Source organism: Pyxicephalus adspersus, chromosome 3, assembly GCF_032062135.1.
Source record: "Pyxicephalus adspersus chromosome 3, UCB_Pads_2.0, whole genome shotgun sequence".
NCBI lineage: Eukaryota > Metazoa > Chordata > Amphibia > Anura > Pyxicephalidae > Pyxicephalus > Pyxicephalus adspersus.
In genome coordinates, this window is record NC_092860.1 from 16,804,705 (window position 1) to 16,824,136 (window position 19,432).

At 38.4% G+C, this 19,432-nt stretch overlaps 1 protein-coding gene across 1 annotated transcript in view; it reads left to right on the forward strand.

The window, feature by feature from the left end:
- The window catches only part of PTPRT (protein tyrosine phosphatase receptor type T), a gene marked incomplete in the record, with an annotated part of 259,610 nt that overhangs the window by 167,427 nt on the left and 72,751 nt on the right, over window positions 1–19,432 (forward strand). The window contains 8 exon segments of the mRNA XM_072403721.1: window positions 2,585–2,881; window positions 3,632–3,741; window positions 4,124–4,325; window positions 5,373–5,475; window positions 8,036–8,309; window positions 12,243–12,279; window positions 16,854–16,910; window positions 17,111–17,246. Coding sequence (XP_072259822.1) covers window positions 2,585–2,881; window positions 3,632–3,741; window positions 4,124–4,325; window positions 5,373–5,475; window positions 8,036–8,309; window positions 12,243–12,279; window positions 16,854–16,910; window positions 17,111–17,246 — 1,216 coding nt within the window.

Here is a 19,432-nt window from a genome sequence, read left to right on the forward strand (position 1 = left end):
TTCTTTCGGTCTCCACAACAATTTCTGCATGGTGTGGACTCTTCCAACTGGTCACCTAAAAGTGAGGTCCTCCCAGGGTTTAGAGTCTGCAGTTTAAGGGAAAAATGTTGGGGAGCGGCAATATATGAGCAACACTCAATCATGGCAAGGTGGTAGGCCAGGCAATATGAGGCTTACACACAATTGTGTTGATACCTTGGCAAATACACTAGCAATGTTGACAATACACGGACAATACGTGAGCTGTCTGGACCAATCATTCTGAACCAGGATCCTTTGGCGTTTGGTAGAGGAACCCTGAGCAATTGCAGACTGATCTCCCATCTGTTGAATAACTGCACAGTTCTGCAGCAAATATAACTTGGTGGAGTTGGCCATGATATTTTTAAGGGTGGCATTCTTCATCACCCTTAAAAACATCAACCCAGCATGCTTTCTGTCTCTACTTACCTGTACTAGGTGCCTCAACAGCAGACTACGGTGTTTCTCTTGGTGGCCACATGAAAAAACAGAGAGCAGACTCCAATGTGGTCAATATATTCTTGGGGTAATATTGTTGACCTGGACAAGAAACGTCATACGTCAAAACATACAGTATTTGTATTTAGTTGTCTATAATGAACAAGCATTTCAATGAACTTACATTGATTTGTAACAATTATTTCTTAAGCCACTTTGATCTGGTCAGAAAAAGCTGTACTATTGACTATAAAGCACATGGTGCTGTACGCTACTGCAATGTTTTTTCTTTAAAAATCATCATTTTGCTTCCATATAGACAGATTTTAGTATATGATTACTGTTCTTTTACCGAACGATCCATAAGAAGGTAAGACAAAACCTCCAAAGAAGTCAAAGGAGGAGTTACAAGGTCTGCAATGGGGTGGATGATCTGTAACTGATCATTCAGTGATAAGGACAAGCAAAATGTCCTGCAGTGTAAAGTGACAGTATGAGTGGCAGATTCTGGCAGAGATGCGAGGCGCCAGGCTGTGTGAGTGACATTGGCTGTCTGACACCTCTCACAAGGCGGTGGCTGGTACCATTCGCTGACCCCCCCAGCCCGTATGATAACAACCTCCATGCTTGTCATTCAACTTTAACACAAGCACAGGGGAGGGGGGGACATGGAATCAGGAGAATATAAATAATGGAGTTTTAAGTAACAAAGCTGGAGGAGAAAGGAATAAGAAGATGACATAGAAGATGGGAGTCTACATAGAAGAAATAAAAGGACAATCATAGGAACAGCAAGCAGACCTTGGCTGAATAAAATATGATATTAGTTTAGGATGGAAGATTAGGCTATAAAATGAAAAGGGAGTGAAGCTAAAATGAATTGTACAAAGAAGAACTATAAAGAAGGTAATAGTAAAAAAAAAAATACTATAAAAGAAAAAGTGATTGTTTGCCAATGTTAAAGCAATGTCTACATTTGCTTATATTTTTTTCTGACCAGTGAACACACATCTATAGTACAACTCACATTTATTGTTTAATGGTGGCTACCCCTTGTGATTTTCTACTGAAGAATCTTACTGTAATAGAGAACTATGTCCATTTTAGCCAATTCATTGCGGCCAAAGGGGCATTAACCCTGGTACTATTGTAAAAGTGACCTAATGTTGCACTTGTTAAAGCTTAACTCCAAGCAAACTTTATTGTATTGCATTTTCCACCTTCAGTATCAGTTCTGCTGTATGGACTATTGCAGTAGGCTGATATTAGGCAAGCTTCTGGCACTTACAACGCTCACTAAAAATAATACATATAATATTTCATTTGTACCCTGTTAAATTTGCATAGAGTTTAGATTTTAGCTGGACCTGTAGTAAAAAAAATGGTGTCCCTGCATTTTAAAATTTAGGCTGCTCAGTATAAGAAATAATCATTTTGAGTATTGGCAGATGGACAGGTACGGACACCTGGTAGGGTTTGGTGTAACTTGCATCCTGATCTGATCCTACTCATTGACTTGGCTAGTTTGACTTGGCCTTCATATTTCTATATTCTTGGCTCTTTGATGCTAAAATTCAGATGCTAACAATACTAAATTCTGGTTGTGCTGACAAAATGGCATGCAAAGGGCAAAGTATTATTACCAGCATTGCCTATGGTCTGCAGCTGATCTTTCCTGGTTACTGACATACCATGCCTTGTTCTGCACTCTGTATGGGGGTGGCAATATTGGTAGAGGCCATACTTTTGCAGGCATTCAAGTATTTATAAAAACATTTATGTCACAATATATAGCAATAGTGTATGGAAATGTTATTAGTTAAAGTCAGTCGCCAAGCTCCAGTTCAGTGATCATTTCTAGGAGGAGATGATGCCGTGAAGAATGCAGAAAGCCCATCCCTTCCTATGGACTGCAACATTGTAACTTTGTAGAAAGTAACAATGTGAGAATCTACAATGGGGGTGTAAGGAACTTACCCGCCCTGCGAGCCCGCGGTGTCCCTGGGGTTCCCAGCCACAGAGGGAGACGCCGCAGTAGCAGGCAGCATGGCCGAGGCTGCTTCCCTGCCCGCAGCTTGTCTGTCTCTGCAGGCGGAGGGATTTTTTTATTTTTTTTATTTTTCAGATCCAGTGCACGGACCTCAGAATGTGGAATTGGTAGATATTCGTGCTCGACAGCTGACACTTCAGTGGGAACCATTTGGCTACACAGTCACTCGTTGTCACAGCTATAACCTAACACTGCACTACAGTTATCAGCTAGGAGAGGAGCGAGTAGAAGCGGAAGAGCTTATTTTGACTTCTAGCCACTACACCTTGCGTGGACTGAGACCACACACTGCTGTATACCTCAAACTGGCTCTATGCAATCCAGAAGGGAGGAAGGAGAGTGGAGAGATAGTGGTGCACACTGAGGAGGATGGTATGGCCAACACACGTTTAATTATTTGCTCATGGTCAATTGGGATGGGGTTGTTACCTGGGCATGGGTATTTCCCAGTGGGATCACAGAAAGAAATACATTCAGTGGTTTGGTTTTACATCTTCTCTTTCTTCAAAACATAGGAGAACATTTGGAATAAAGTTAAACTGTAAAAGCATTCTTTGAATACAGCTGGATAACCTGAAATAGACAAACTTTATGTACCAAGGGCACAGAAATCACCCACTTATCTTTATAAGCAGTAATATAAATTATAGTTAAAGTTTACCTAAACTTTTTTTTAGTATTTAATAGATTTGAAAAGTTTTGGACCTCCTGTGATGTTTTTGCCCTCTGTTTGTACCTATGGTGTTAATTTATGGAAATCAGGATACAGAAAAATGTAGCAGAAGTGCAGCTGTTGCCATTGGCTTCTAGTTTTTATGATTCAGATAAGCACTGAATCTGGTTGTTAAGGGTAACTGCTCAACAATTGCTCCATAAATCGTCTTTAAAGCTCTGCATGAACAACTACTTTTGGCCTTATTCAGTGAGGCAGTGTAAAGAGCAGTAACCCATGTAAGTTGGTCAAAATCCTCAATGTCATTTAACAACTATTGGAATTCTAAGTGGTTGCTCTTAGTTTCTTCACAGTGCATATAATCACTGCCAACTGCACTGCCTTATTGAATAAGCTTGATATACTTATAATATGTTGGTGATTAATAACGCAAACTCTCTGCCCCTCAGTGCCTGGCCCCATCCCTCTGGAGTCCATACAGGGAGGACCTTTTGAGGAGAAGATTTATCTTCAGTGGAAAGCTCCAAATGAGACAAATGGAGTTATCTCGATGTATGAGGTATCAGGCAACAACAATCCAGCAAATAAATCATCAATCATATCCAATCTCCCCACACATATTTATGTTTCTGCAGTTCCAGTCATTAGACAATTTGTCAACCATTCAACATGAGGCTCAGCTCAGTCCATAATGCCATTGTTCCTCAAAAAATTGAGTAGACATTTTTCTATCATCACAAACAAATGTCAGAACGATACATATGCCCATACATTCATATGCATATGTGGCAACTTATGGCTGGTGGGACATTTTGCAGGACATGATGGGTGCGGAGCAATTTGCCAAACTGAGGAACTGTCCTGCAGTAAGAGGGATCTTGGCAACTTTGGTTTAGTCACATACATTAAATTTCAAATCTACTTCTCTGTCTCTCCTTCAGATATCTTACAAGGCAGTTGGCTCTTTAGACCCCAGTGCAGATCTGTCAAATCAGAAGGGCCGGATCTTCAAATTGCGCAATGAAACCCACCATCTGTTTGTAGGTCTTTATCCTGGATCTACCTACTCTTTCACTATCAGGGCTAGCACCAGCAAAGGATTTGGACCACCTGTCACCACTCGCATTGCTACAAAAATAGCAGGTGACTATGCATTTTAGTACCTACTTGTTGTAGCTCAAGATAAAAAATGTTTTCCCTTCTTGTTTCCAGGGATTACTAACACTGTATTATGCTTATTCAAAAACAAAGCAGTGCAAAGTGCAGTGATGATGTGCAAAGTGTGATACCCAAGGCAACCATTCATAATTCATAATTAGTTTCTCTGGGTGAAAGAATAAATTAAAACAAAAGTTGTTCTTTGTCTTTTTTTAATAAATCTTAACATGTTCCACATTTCTATGGCTAATGGAAGTGTACCTTCTGCAGCTTCTGTTCTTCATGTAAGCTTTAAGTCGCTTTTGAGTTCTATGAAGGTTTAATCGGACTAGTCATGGATGGTCACTGGTCAGGCTCTAAATTGTTCCTCAGGCAATGAAGTGTTTGTGCTCAGATACAGAATTTAGTTTAGTTTCAGTTTAGTGGCAGGCTGTAAAACAATTTACTATAAAGAATAATAGATAAAATATACATTCATGCATACAAAAATGATTCTTTGTCACAGTGTTATCAAAGGCCAATTTCTTAGTACAGGTTTAGGTTCATCACACACATATCAAGACAAGATAAGGTAGTCTCGGATCCTGATGCGTTTCGCTTTTCTGCCTCTTTAGATAATTCTTGTCTTCAGGGGAAAAGAGACTAATGTGCCATATGAGTATGTTGATATGGGACAAACAATTTATTTGATGATTGGTCAGTTGAAGAATTCTGGGGGCTTGATGGGGTACAAGTCTCAAAGAAAGTTGGCTCAAAGGATTACCAGTATTCCAGCAAACATTTGCCACAGACCTATTGGAATATGAAAATCACCAGCCACCCACTCTAGGTAGTTATACCCCAGTATAAAATAGATTGTAAAGGAGACCTTGTTAGTGGTCCCATTCATTGTCCACAAGGATGGTTGAAGAACATCATCCTAACTTTATATCATCACCTATTTCTGTATTTATTGAGATATTTCTTCCTTTCCTAGCTTTTTGTTTTCTTTACTTTTGATTCAAAACAAACTTTGTAACTCTGATTTCACAGCGCCTTCCTTGACTGACTCAGAAGCTGAGCTTCCTTTGAATGAAACCGAAACTACAATCACTGTTTGGTTGAAACCGGCACAGTCTCGGGGGGCTCCTGTAAGGTAAATAATCAAACTCCCTTACTCTTCTTTTCTATTAAATGCCTCAGGAGAGGTGAGGCTAGGAAATAAACCTTACAAAAATCTGAAGTTCAGCCCCTAAAAGATTTGGGGCTTAACTCAACACTTTTCCAGCAAGTAGCCTGTAGCTACACAGTATTTGGTGCTCAGTTGGAGTTTCTTTCTTTGCATATATCATTTTTGTTATAATGGTTTTAACAAAACTGACAGTTTGTACTATACACTCTCAATTTTGGACTATTATTAGTGAACTTATTTACCTATGGCTAAGAGATTGGTTTATGACCACCAAAGCTTGTCCACATATCACATGTCTAGGTGTACCATATCCCTGAAAGATAAAGTTCCTTGTATTCCGGATTTGGGACTAGCAATCCAGATTAAAATTGCCATGTGAAGTCACTGCACGGGACTGGTTGCGGAAAGACTATTTACTGGCATGTTAGACTTAAGCACTCTACTTTCTTTTACTGATTTGGAAATCAGTGGTGCTAGCCAGTGGCAAAAACCACACAGGCAGGAGGTGACAGACCACATGTGCTTTGCCAATGAAATTAATACATCATGCCAGACATCACTTACTTTAGATAATTGTGTGTAATGGATATTTGGATTCATTTAAGATATGCTGTGAATATGCTAAAACATTATTTTTGGATGCAGAAACATCATTTTCAAGTCTCCATGACTAAAGGCTGAGGGTTGTAAAGGTTACTATGATTCTTTTCTTCTCTCTTCTCTGCATCTTTATCTATATTTAATAAACTACTGAAGAGCATCAATTAGGCTTTCTGTGTCCTTCTTTCTTTTGTTATTGTATGAGTCAGGCTCTAAAACGGGATGGACCAGAACCCAGTTGGCTCTCTTATGCGGGTGGAATTTCAGCGATGATTATTGCTATTAACCACAAAGGGCCCATGAGCTAGAACTTTACCAAAATAGTATGGGTTGTCACTTTGTAGTCATTGCTGTGAGTTTTTAAGAAGATCTGCTAGTTTTAAAATATCCGATAAATCCAAAATATACAGATTAGTGCATTTCTAATCTTATTTTTTTTATCAATATGTTGTTAATTTTTGCATTTTATTATTTCTCAACTAACTTTCCTGACAAATTGACCACTTCTATTCCTGCCCAGCCAAAGATAATTTAATTTGTGAACTTGCCAGTCTTCCTAAACTTCAGGAAGTAGAAGTCCTGCTTTTATCAAAAGTAGATAAAAGCTTTATCATAAGCCATTGGTCAAAAATATGTGTTGGCTTTAATTTCTTACTAAGAGGGTGGTTACCTCTCACTTACCATCACCCTATTCAATCAAAATGTCTTTCTCTATGGTTAGGGGATGGCGGGCAATAGAGCTTAGGTCTCCGGATAAAGTGAAACCCATAGGTTGAGGTGGGACACCCCTTTTTAGCACAATGACCTCATCTTCAAGATTATTTACTGACAGTTATCAAAAGCAAAAGAAGGCACTCTATTGCATCTGCACTAAATTAAAGGTTTATTTTAGGGTTTGAAAAAGATAGAAGGCAGTTTTACTGAGAATGAAGGGTAAGCCTTGTAGCAGCAAGTCACATTCAACTAGACCCATTGGGCCTGATTTATTTAAACTCTCCAAAACTAGAGAAGATAGACTATTATGGATAAACTTGGTTTTCTGGATCACCCAGGTTCTCCAGTCTTGGAGAGTCTATCTAAATCTAAGCAATCAGGCCTATGATCTAGTGATGAAGACATTTTGCTGCTCATATAAGTACCTCCCTTGACTTATATGAGCCAGTTCAATATCAGTAGCAATACCCAGTGTTTATAAGTATGCAGGTAAATCAATTACCTAATCCAATTTTTATGTAATGTTCAAAGGTTTGTCCAAAAAAAAAATGGAAGGTGTAAACATTTGTGAAACCACCCTACTTTACCATAAAGAAACAACTCATTCACACTTCCTATGGTATTCCTGGACTATCAACATTTACTCATCACTTTTATTTGTGATTGGCTTAAGGTGACCTAGTCACCCACATGGTCAAATAATCAAAACCAAATAACACTCAAAAGCTAAAAAAGCTACTTGGATGAGAGGTAAAATGTCTTCAACAATACAGATCATGTTTATTCGATTTTAATTACTACTAACTATACCATGACCTGAATAAATGATAACTTTCACAGGTAGGGCAGAAAAGGTTTGGACAATAAGCTTTATGATAGGAATGTCGAAGGGAGTCGTAACAAGACACAAGAATAAAGATACAGAGATGCATAGGCCATCAGTTTCCATGGAGAAGGGTAGCTAGATATGCTTTTTTTTCGACAGTTAAAGAATATTGAAAAATCTCATAAATTGCCTAATATTGACTGATATATTGAATAAATATTTAAACACTAGAAGCTCAAATTTAACAATGAGAACGCTTTGTCTAATGTCTTTGGCTGCAATGGCTTTGCAAGATAAAAACAGTATATATTGATTCTTTGCACTGCTTATGCTTTATGTACTTCCCATCACCTTCTTTGCTTTTTTTTCTTTTTGGTCCGGTAGTGTATACCAATTGGTAGTAAAGGAGGAACGAACACAGAGATCTGGGCGTGCAGCCGATGCCAGTGGATGTTTTCCTGTGCCAGTGAGTTATCGAAAAGCTTCCATTATGGAATCCCCCCATTATTTTGCCGCAGAACTGAAGCCTGCACAGTTAGCTGCCACTCAACCCTTTACAGTGGGAGACAACAGGACATACAACGGCTACTGGAACCCACCTCTATCACCTGTAAAAAGCTACAGTATATACTTCCAGGCCCTGAGCTCAGCTAATGGGGTACGTACATAAAGAACAACTCAAAGCTTATTCCATATGACATTCTAATGTGCAATATTAATGATGACTAATTGCTATAGGATAATATACTTGGAAATCTGGGTAACCATCGAAATGGTTAGAGCTAACTGCAAATATTTGTATCATTTTGGTAAAGTACAGAAACATTTACTGACTGTGACCCTGATTAAACGTTTCCCTTTTCCTGTCTGTGTGTCATCCAGTACAAGAAATTGAGCCATTGCCATTAGAACAAAACCGCAGAGACAACAACAAACAAAATTGTTAAAGATCCTAAAGGATATGTTTCTGTTTTTGTTTGTTTCTCCATCCGAAATATGTCCTATCCTTCCCTGCCTGCACAAGAAACAAGGCCGTAAAACTATTCTCCTTTCTAGTGAAAACAAGACAAGTTTTGGTTAGAGTTGGGCTATGAATATATATATGGGTACTTTTTTTCAAGCTAAGGGGTTTGTAATTTGGTTCAATCACTCATGTAATTTACACAGCCTCTTGGATCACATTCCCGCTCATAGAACAGAGATGATAATGCTGATTCACTGTCCAATAAGGAGCCAGGAGGGTGGTAGGTGGCACAGAAAGTCACTCGCCCATCTGTGTACTCTGGCAGAGGCATGTAAATCACACGAGTGGTTGAACACAATGGCAAGTTGTTTTGTTAGTGAAACGGTAAACCTGCATTTTCAAAGCTGAGGATTTAGTAACTTTCCTGGAGTTCTGTTTTAAATAATGATCCAATGGGCAAAAATGCACAAGGGTTCAGCAACGACCTCCCCCCCCCCTCCACGTCTCTTAACCAGAAATGAATGGCGTTTATAAGTAAACCCTCTTCCAGGTGAATCCCAAGGCTCTTGTGATTGCTTGGATCTCTAGAGATTGGTTGTGCTCGGCATCTGCCTGTACCTGAGCCTGGGGAATCACTGGCATTTCATGGAAGTTTGAGCTGTGAATCTTTATTTTTCACTGCAGAATAGTCCAGTTATAGCTGTCATTTTAGGAGCTGCACGAAAACCAAATGCAAACATCTCATTAGCTGTTGTGCGTTGTAACACGTTTTTACACATTGTCTGTTGTTATTATTCCTCGAGAAGACAGTTTTCATTAGCATTGTATAACTGACATGTCACTCTTTGTTAAATAGTAGCCAAAGCATAGCAGATGTTGAAAACGAACCTAGTAAACAAATATTTGTCCGGTGGAGGGTGCAGGGTCTACTATTGCATGTTATTCTATAAGTCCATTATATAGGACATGCAATGCAACACTTATCTTAGACATGACAACACCTACAACAAAATAGCTCCTTGTAATATGACTCATTAAGGTAGATGTTGTTGTGTAATACAAGCTAATGAGGGACTGAAAAGAAATAACACAAGCCATCTTTTTGTATGTGCTTAGGCTTATTAAGGTTTCTATCATCTCCAAGGAAAAGACGACATTTAAAGTAGACTTAAAGGAACTCGGTATACACCATTCAGCCAAAATATTTAAACCACTCACAGATAATGTGAATATAATTAATTATCTCTTTAGAATGGAATCTGTTAAAGGGGGGATATATTCTGTAGCAAGTGAACAGTCAGCTCTTGAAGGTGATATATTGGAATCAGGAAAAGTTGGCAAGTGGAGGATCTGGGCAACTTTAGCAAGTGCCAAATTGTGACAGCTCAAAGATGTGGTCTGAACATTTCCAAAAAAGAAGGTATTATTTGGCATTCCTGGTAATCTCTGGTTAGTACTTACAAAAGTGGCCAAAAAAGACAACCAGTAAACCAGCCAAAGGGACATAGGCATCCAACGCTGATTACAGACATGTAGGGGCTTCTTTTATATGGTAGGTTTGAATTTAGTTTTTCTAGGTGGACAGGTGGATGGATGTGTAATCACTGCCCAATAAGTAGTCTATACCTGTGCCAACATCCTAATCCTAAAGAGGAGCACCTGAAGCACAAAACATATGTTTGCCATTGTAAGAAGGCTTCAGAACACACAGTGCATTGGACCTTGCTGCATATGGTGCTGTATAACCAGAGTCAAAGTCCCCATGCTGACCTTTGTCTACTATCGTACGTGCCAGCAGTGGGCACATGAGTGTTAGACATGGATGTTTTTTTTAAATTCATGTTGATGTCTGGGTGCAGGAATGTCATTTACATGGAGAAGAGATGGCAACAGAATGCAATATGTGAAGTAGGAGGCTGGCAAACGGAGTTTTACTTTAACGATCCAACTTCTTGGCACCAGATACTACAGGACACCTTCAGTGCTCATGTGGAGTCCATTCCTCAATGGATCAGAGTTGTTTTGACAGCACAAGTGATACCTACACAATATTAGATAGATGGTTTCAATGTTTTGGTTGATCAGTGTATTTAACTGGGTTTTTGAGCAACTAATACTGCTAAGATGGGTATTCCAAAAACATTGTGTATCTTCTGACAAAATGTTACTTTCAGGTAGATTGAGGAAAAATTAGTGTCTCTTTGGGTAATTACTGCTCTTAGTGACCCAGTTGCACAGATCTCCCTTCCCAACATCCTCTCCCTCTGACATAGTATCGCCATATTACCACAACAGGATATCAGGGAAGACCTCCATAAGATATATAGACAGCCAGTGGTAGTATCAGATTTACCATTAGAAGACACAGGCTTAAGCTATGCATATGCCTTTCTCTGTATATTTATTGGCCAAATCACAAAGTCATGGCAAGACCAGGAAAACAAAGAAAAGTAAAAAAAAATAAAAGTAACCCTAGCAGGCAGTGTGTGACTACAAGCTACAGTGATAAAAATTCTGGCCTGAATAGGGGGTAATTTGTGCCCCAGGTACAGTCAGTAACAATCCGTGCATTATTATTACACCTGACAGTCCCGATGTTGTTCAGCATTGCCAATATCACCAGTGCAGTAAACATAGGGAGCTGCTGTTCTTGTCAATATTACTGCATACTACTATGTAAGGTGTGTTTTCCAACCAACTACTAATGTAACTAATTCCTCTTACATTGGTGGGCATTTTAGGTCACCTTATATAGGTGTGTGACATTCTTACTCCTACTGACCACCAATGTAAAGACCGTTACATGCAAGATGGCATTGCCCAGCAGTAGTCCCATGGTTTTTGGATATGAAGCAAGTCTTTTATCAATATACTTTATTTTTGTTTAATGCACACATCATTTCATGGGAAGATTTTTGATGAAATAATTATAACTTTAATTACTTAAAGATTTAAAAAATAAAAAAAAAGTGACATCTGTGCCATGAAAAACACATCCTACATTGAGTGGTCAGCATTGGTTTGAAGTTGGAGAACAGCCTAAACTCCTTTAGTAAAACAACCCCATCATTTTATGAGGAGCTTAGCAAGGAAATTAAGGATGAATACCCGTGGGCTAATAGCAGGGATCCCTATGGAAAGCTAGGACATTTATTTCCACCCTTTGTAGTCTTGTCTGCTGCTGACAAGTATAATATAAGATAGCACACTTTCACTTCCATTGCTGTCTCGGGGTTTCTCATATGAAAATCCCCTGATGATAATATAAAGAGAGGCCGGCTGCTCCTTGTAAGCAGCAGCAACACCAAGCCCCCTGCCCCTTTGTTGTCTATATTTCTCGACAAGCGTCCATCCTGCTCACCTTTACTTTTCAGCTTCCGTAAATGAGAAATTGAGAAGTGAAAATTGTCATGGTGTGGTGTGAAATTACAAGCACCAGGTAATTACTGGAAATCTAAGATCAAGTGAACAATTCCTCCTTTTTCTAAGAACAGTTTTGTGTACTGAAAACATAATCCAGGCGCTCATTGTAGTAGGGGCCGCCCGTTGCAAGAATAGCTTTTACCACCGCCTATATAGCCTACTAATGAGTTGCACTGATTTGTCTTGTTTTCTTTTTTATTACAGGAAACTAAGATCAGCTGCATCCGTCTGGCCTCCAAAGGTGAGACTTTTCATATCAATAACAGATTGTGATCAGGGAAAATGATGGCAGCATAATACTTCAAATGGCTTTGTGCACAGAGAAATGTTAGTCTTGTCAATAATTCTTTTGGATACATATAAAAGAGTCTCAACAGAGTCATCAACCAAAATGTTTTTAAAAATCCTTTTGTATGATTAGTTTGTAATTGGATTTGGGACGTCCATATTTCCTTATCCCATTATTTGCTTTATGTTCCCACTCAAAAGTCTATAGGCCTGATTTACTCACATATATTCATATGATTGCATAGCAATGCCACATGGATGAGCAAGAGCTATGATTATAGAATAAAGGATTATAGAATTTTTATTCATCCATGATGTGTACAAATGTTTGTGCGCAGGCTATAGAGAAAATTCATGGAATTTATTTGAAAGGTGGCATTTACGGTCTAGCACCTGAACATACACCAGATTAGCTTAAGCATTTTTAAAATATGCATTATGGGTGGTGGTTCAATGGAATTTCCCCTACTATTTTTTAATGCACAGATGGATCAGTAGTGCCAGCAAGCAAATTCAAGTCTTCAAATGGGCCCCTATGTTCAGTTACTGTCTTATCTTATGATTTTTGTAGAGATTGAGAAGATGCAAATAGAGTGGTTACTTGCTCACTCTAATTACCCTACAAATCGTTTTTACAATAATTATCTTAAGAAAAATCTATGTAAAGAATACCCAAACATTAACATGCAAAGAAATGGAAAAAATACATTTTCTTGGACATAATTGGATAATTGAAGTTAGCAGAGCCTCACTTTATTTTCTAAGCTAAGCAAGGGGATAATTCCTTTTTTCTAAGTGAACAGCCTAAACTCCTTTAGTAAATCAGCCTCCTTGGAAATCTAATGTATATGGGAGTAAATCCTGTAAATGCAGAAGAAATATAATTTGGTGCTCTTGGGCATGATGACATAATCCTTAGAAGTTTATTTTAGAATTTTGCAGCATCATGACTTGGATTAACTATTGATACTGCCAGATGTCAATGAAAAATTTAAAGTATACAGACAACAAAGACACAAGAATATTCTGGAGATGTGCCATTTTCCGCTCATGTTTTAAACCCAATAATATAGAGTTTCCTAAATTATTTTGCTTGTTAAAGAACAACAAATTACATTTCTTTTAATTATGATTCTGATGTATCAAAACAAAAGGGTGCAAAATCTCATAATTGTTTCTTTTTAGAAAGCAGTCACAGCCTAAATGGATAAACCTATTCCAGCTTGTATTCAGTTTGGAAGCAGCAACCACTATGCAAAGGTCCAACATTCCTTCTGCCAAGTCAGATATTTAGCTCCGCTATCAGCTGATTGGACAGTTCTTTCTCTGTTTAACAAGGGGTGCCAGACCTCTTTAGAGAGACTACTCACACAAAACAATCAAAGATTCTTTTACAATATGGTTGTGGATGCTTTCTAAAGAAAAAAAACTTTTACACAATGCACACTGTTTCTACTTTTGCACCTGGAATGTATTTTGTTTATTAAAACTATAAGTCCAAAATGTAATCTTAACTGCCCCCCACTCATCCTTCCATACCCAAGTAGTACCCCCTGGATCAGCTGCCATACAGTCTACAGATTGTGACCTATGCTGGCCTGTGTGTCACTCCGGTTTTCTTCTCCGCTGTGTTTCCCAGCCTTCCTCAACCTTTTTACTTTGGGGGATCCCCTTGAAATAACTGTCAGGTCTTAGGGAACCCCTGCTATAATTACTATATCCACAGCTCAAAGTACATTAGCATGGTGATGCCTCTTACATTTCTGGCCAATGGGGAGAATGTTCCCCCTACAGATAGCCAAATAGATCATTGGTGTCGGTTAAACTGACCTGAGATGCACAAATTACTCAAGAAATGCGTAGGAACCTCTGGAGGAAACATTGGTCAAGCCTATTTTCCAATAACCCTATTGGAAAAACTGTTCCTCAGTAGATTAGGATTACGTTTCTTAAATACATATTTATTCTTCACCTTTAGAGGTTGGATTCAGTTTATTAGTTAGCCTAATATGGTCAGGTTTTTACTATAGGATAGGGTTAATAGTTAACTTTATGGCTAGGATTAGGGGTTATGTTAGGAGTCCGCATTCCATTCGTTCTTATAATGGTGATGCACAAAGCTTAAGCTTAGCTTTGGTGGCCTACCCCCACACAGAAGGATTGGATCAGCCATTCTCAAACAGGGATCTTTGGAACCCCAAGATTCCTCTAGAGGTTTCCAAGGGGTTCCTCCTATTTGATGATGCCTGTATAGTTCTGGTGCCAGCTGCATGACTAAAATAATGTTTTAGATCTCTAACAAGGTGTATTCTAGCCACCACTGTAGAAGAACGTTCCTTCCACTGGTGACCAATTTAGGTGGCTTTTTTCCCATTGGCTCCCAATACATTGCTTTTGACAGGGGTTTTCAAAGACCTGTAAATGATTTCAAAGGTTTGTCAGGGCTAACAAGGTTGAAAAAATCTGTGATAGTTGCCTGTTTTTGCTAAGAGAACAGGGCAACAAGAAGTTTACTTACCTTATCTCATGCTGATAGCCGGGCCATTCCTCCGCTTTCCAATGTTTTGACTTCTTGGTGGGCCTTCAGTCTCCTCCTTTACAATGCATGGCTGGTGGCCTGTAGGTCTTGATGTCAGTACCTGGCTCTGCACTTGTAGAGGAGAAGCCTGTGGGCGCGAGAGAATAAGATCAGTAAAAATCCTTTTTACATTAACCTAGACAAAAAAAATAGGATTAGCCATATGCATTGCAATCATGGCTCTACTTCTAGGACAATTTTTAATATCTTGAATTAAGTTTAGGAAAGAGTGTTGAAAAGAATATGGCACTGGATAGTTTATCTTCAAACAATACCAGGCTGATCATATGACATATAAATTACAAAACATTCTACTGAGCACAAATTTTGTAAGAATTCTGCAAGTGTATAGCTTGCCCTATTTTAATATCATTGAAGAGATTTTTTTTTTTCTCAACAAAGCCGAAGTTGCACTTTGAAAACTGATGCTGAAGATCTTATATATGATATATGCCTAATGGAGGCTTCTTAACAATAAACAAACCGAAGTGTTGGATGACAGTAGTGACCTTTAACAACCCATAAAGAGCTTAATGTCAGTTTTTTAAATCATTTCAAGATTGTGATTTATTCCACATGAGCCAGATAGTTTAAAACCATATAAACTTGTTTTTTTTTTGCTGGCAAGGAGAGTTCAAGGAAATGATGCAACCAAAACCAGATAGGGCTGAATTAACTATAGGACACAGACGGGACAGTACCTAGGATGGTGGGTGAGAAGGGACAGCACCTGAGAGGCATCAGAAGCCCCTTTAAAACTTGGGAAACATAAAGCCACCTTGATGGTTTGTAGTGTTGTTTGTATAAAGCAGGCCATGTTGCCTCTACTAATAGTAAATAGCAATTTTATTTGGAAAAGTTACTGACCCTCTGGAGTTAGTGTTGAGCTGCCTCTATATTTATAAAGGATATAAAGAAAAAAAAGAAAGATGTTTCCACTCACAAACTTTTGAGTAAAATCATTAATTATGTATTAGTATAAATCCAATTGCATACATAATTATTTTACATACATTATAATAATATATATCCAGTCTGGTTTGTACATCAACCAACTGAAATATATTTCCTAGACAAGATTGCTCTAGCTGTTAACTGTGTACATCTTATGAGGTCCCGACGCTTTTCACCTTCTTAGGCTTTCTCAGGGGAGCTTAAGCTTAAGACCTGTACAGTGTACGTGTAAAAACCTCCACCAATAGTGCACCCTAGCATAAAAATTTACTACAATAATCATTTAATACAAGGGTCGAGGCATTCAAAAAGTTGTCCTTATTCTGATATACCTAGATTAACATGAAGTCCATATACAGCTCAGCAGGATGGTGTCACATCAATATATACACAATGAATGCAGGTTTTGGAATATGTCATTTATTAAAGCTCAACTGAACTTTCAGAATAAATCAGCTACATGGATTTCAGACACACTATTACAAAACTTATAGTCTTATGACTTATGCAGTCTTATAGTTCTTTTTCTTTAAAAAGCAGCTATAGCTGTAGAGAAGGACCCTGTTTCCTTAAATGGAAGCTGTAATCTCTCTGCAAAGGTCTGTTACACCCCCTGCTAAGTCTAAGCTACAACACTCCAATTAATAGGTAGTATGAGCTTTGCTAATTGCAGGGCTACACATCGGAGTAGGTGGTGTGTTGGACCTCTGCAAGGAGATCATTGCTTTCACACAGATAGCAAGGGTCATTCTGAGCATGCTAGCAGGGCTCAGGCTTTTCTACCCAGACTGGGGCTGGTTAAAAAAGAAAATTAACTCGAAACCAAACTGCCCATTCCGCTGTGTCCGTATTTTCAACCCTTCCAATATTTTCCATTCCATTGTGAGGGATTCTTTTTAATGCCCATTTACAGGCCATTGTTTCCCTCCTCAATTCTTACTATGTTCTCCTCTCCTGCATGCCTGCCAATGGGATCACTCCCTTTCTCTTCTTAGCGGTTACCGCCGACTATCTTCCTATCACCCGCAACCCCCCAAGCCAGCTATTCACAGGTGACTATGCGTCCTTCTGTGACAACTATTACTCTTCCTAATTGGCATGCCTGGAGCATGTAACTTTTGTATTCCCATTTCCAGATAAAAGTCTTTAACCTCTTCGCTGCCAGAGACAGTTTTCTATGCCTAAGAGAACATAAAAAGTCTCTTTATAAAAAATAAATTAAGGCATGACCTCCCCTTTTTTTCTCTTAAAGGGGCCTCCACACAGAACACCAACACGGTGGAGCCGGAGAAGCCAGCTGACAGTACGGTGCAGACCGCCGGGGTGATTGCAGGGATGCTGATGTTCATAATTATACTGCTTGGAGCCATGATGACCATCAAGAGAAGGTTAGCATTTAATTGATAGGTGGACTCTTGTGTAGATTGTATGTAAATCTCTGGCAGAGAAGAGGTTATAACTCATTTATAGGGGCGATCAAAAGTTTAAAGAATTACATAGAAGCAATTAAACTAAATATATGAACTTATGTATTATGGTCTTCTTTGACGTATTTGAGTTTGTCTTTAATGCCAACAAAGCTCCAATCTTTAGGTCCCATTTTTTAAGAAAAGTTCCTCTCGGTTCAATAAATATGTGTTGACTTTTAAAATCACATCACTGTCAACAAAAAAATTCCCCATGGATGCTGCTGTATTGACCCAAATGTTGTTGAAAAATGTTTTCAAACTTCCATGCTGCATCATTGCCATCTGGGTACCCATTGTACCCATCACAACTTCATTCTCACAGACAAATGTGACGTCTAAGGAGATACTCATTAACCTTCACATTTGGAAAACAACCTGATACAAAACCAACCATAGAAATAAAAGACGTAGGTCACAAGTCACTACAAATGATTCTATAAAATTAATGATCGCTCCTCATTGTTCAGTCCCTTATACGCTTCTACATTTTCTGACATATTTGATGATTAAATCTTTGGCATTTATTGAACTTTGTAAAGTATACCTGTAATTAACCTATTTGTTAGTTTTGGATAGAATGATAAAAAGTTTGATCATATCCCAGCTTACTGGGTTCCCTTTTGATTGCCTTTTACATTCTGACCCATTGTTACATAAGGTTTATTTGTGAATAGGCCTTCCTCTTGTTTATTGGATTACATTCTTTTGATGTCCCCGAAATCTCACCATCGGCAGCATCAGATGCAATCAACAACCTTGTAAATTTTTTTAAGTTGTTCCATTCTATCCAAAACTAAAAAACAAAAGTTTTAGATTTCACTTATAGTATTTATAGCCTATATAGGAGCCTGTTGACCCATTGACAACCAAGGTTTAGTTTGGAATTTACAGTAACTTCCTCTTGCTGTTCATTGGGTTACATTCTTTTGATGCTTCCATAAGTTGTTCCATCCTTTCCAAAACTAAGAAAAAAAAAAATAGATTTCACTTATAGCATTTATAGCCTATATAGAAGCCTGTACAACTATGCAAGACTCAAAGTAAGCCTGGGGGACAGCTTGAAAGGGGTGTCAGTATGACATCTAGACAACTAAGAATTTTTATAAGTAGAGGTCTGCTTACAGTCTCAAATTCATCAGAAATGGAATAATGCTTTAAAAGATAGATTAACCTTAACACATTATAAATATCAGATATATTGCCTGGCCAAAAACTCACGTATTTTGTGGGACCACCTTTAGCTTTAATTACGACATTCACAATGCTATCATTTTGATGCAATGACAAAAAAAATTTTTACGATCCCCTATACTTAATTTTTTTAGCCAGGATTTTGTATTTCTGATAGGAGAATCAGACCCCTGAGTGAAGTCTTCTACAGTACATCCCAATGATCCTCAGTAGGGTTAGTCTGGAGTCAACAATTTGAGTCTACATAATCCTGGCATGGTTATCTTAGAATATTCATGTGCCATCATGGAAGAAAAATCAATTAATGGAAAAAACTGAGCATTTAGTATATCCAGGTAGTCAGCTGACCTCATTTTTGGACACATATTGAACCTAAACCTGACCAACTGAAGCATCCCCAATCATAACATTGGCCCCACGCGCTTACATTGGCCCCACAGGCTTTTTTTTTATAAATTCACAGAAAGAAAGAATTATTTTGTGAACCCAGTGATAAAGTGATCTTGGTAATGCTGATGTCTTCTCGTAAATAATGTAAATTTTTGCCAACCGTTATATATATCCATGGGAAAGGCTCAATAGCTCTTTTTAAGGAGGGGAGAAATCTTTCCCATAGCAGATGTCCCATTACAGCTTCATGGAAAGTTAAATATGTGGCCTAGATTATCCTGAGCATCAAATCATTTTTATTACTGTTTGTATCTCAATTGTTTGTCTTATTTTTATGCTCCTTTATTTTAAGCTATACCTTCTGTCTTCTTGTTTTCTGTCCCCTATCATTTCAGAACATTTTGTCCCTACCTTGTCTTCCCTCTGGGATTGATGTAATAACTTGTATGTCAATGTCTGCTCATGTGGGCTTGTATGAAATTTGTATTTAGAGTGTTGCCCAAAGTGGAAGTGTTCTTCACCCT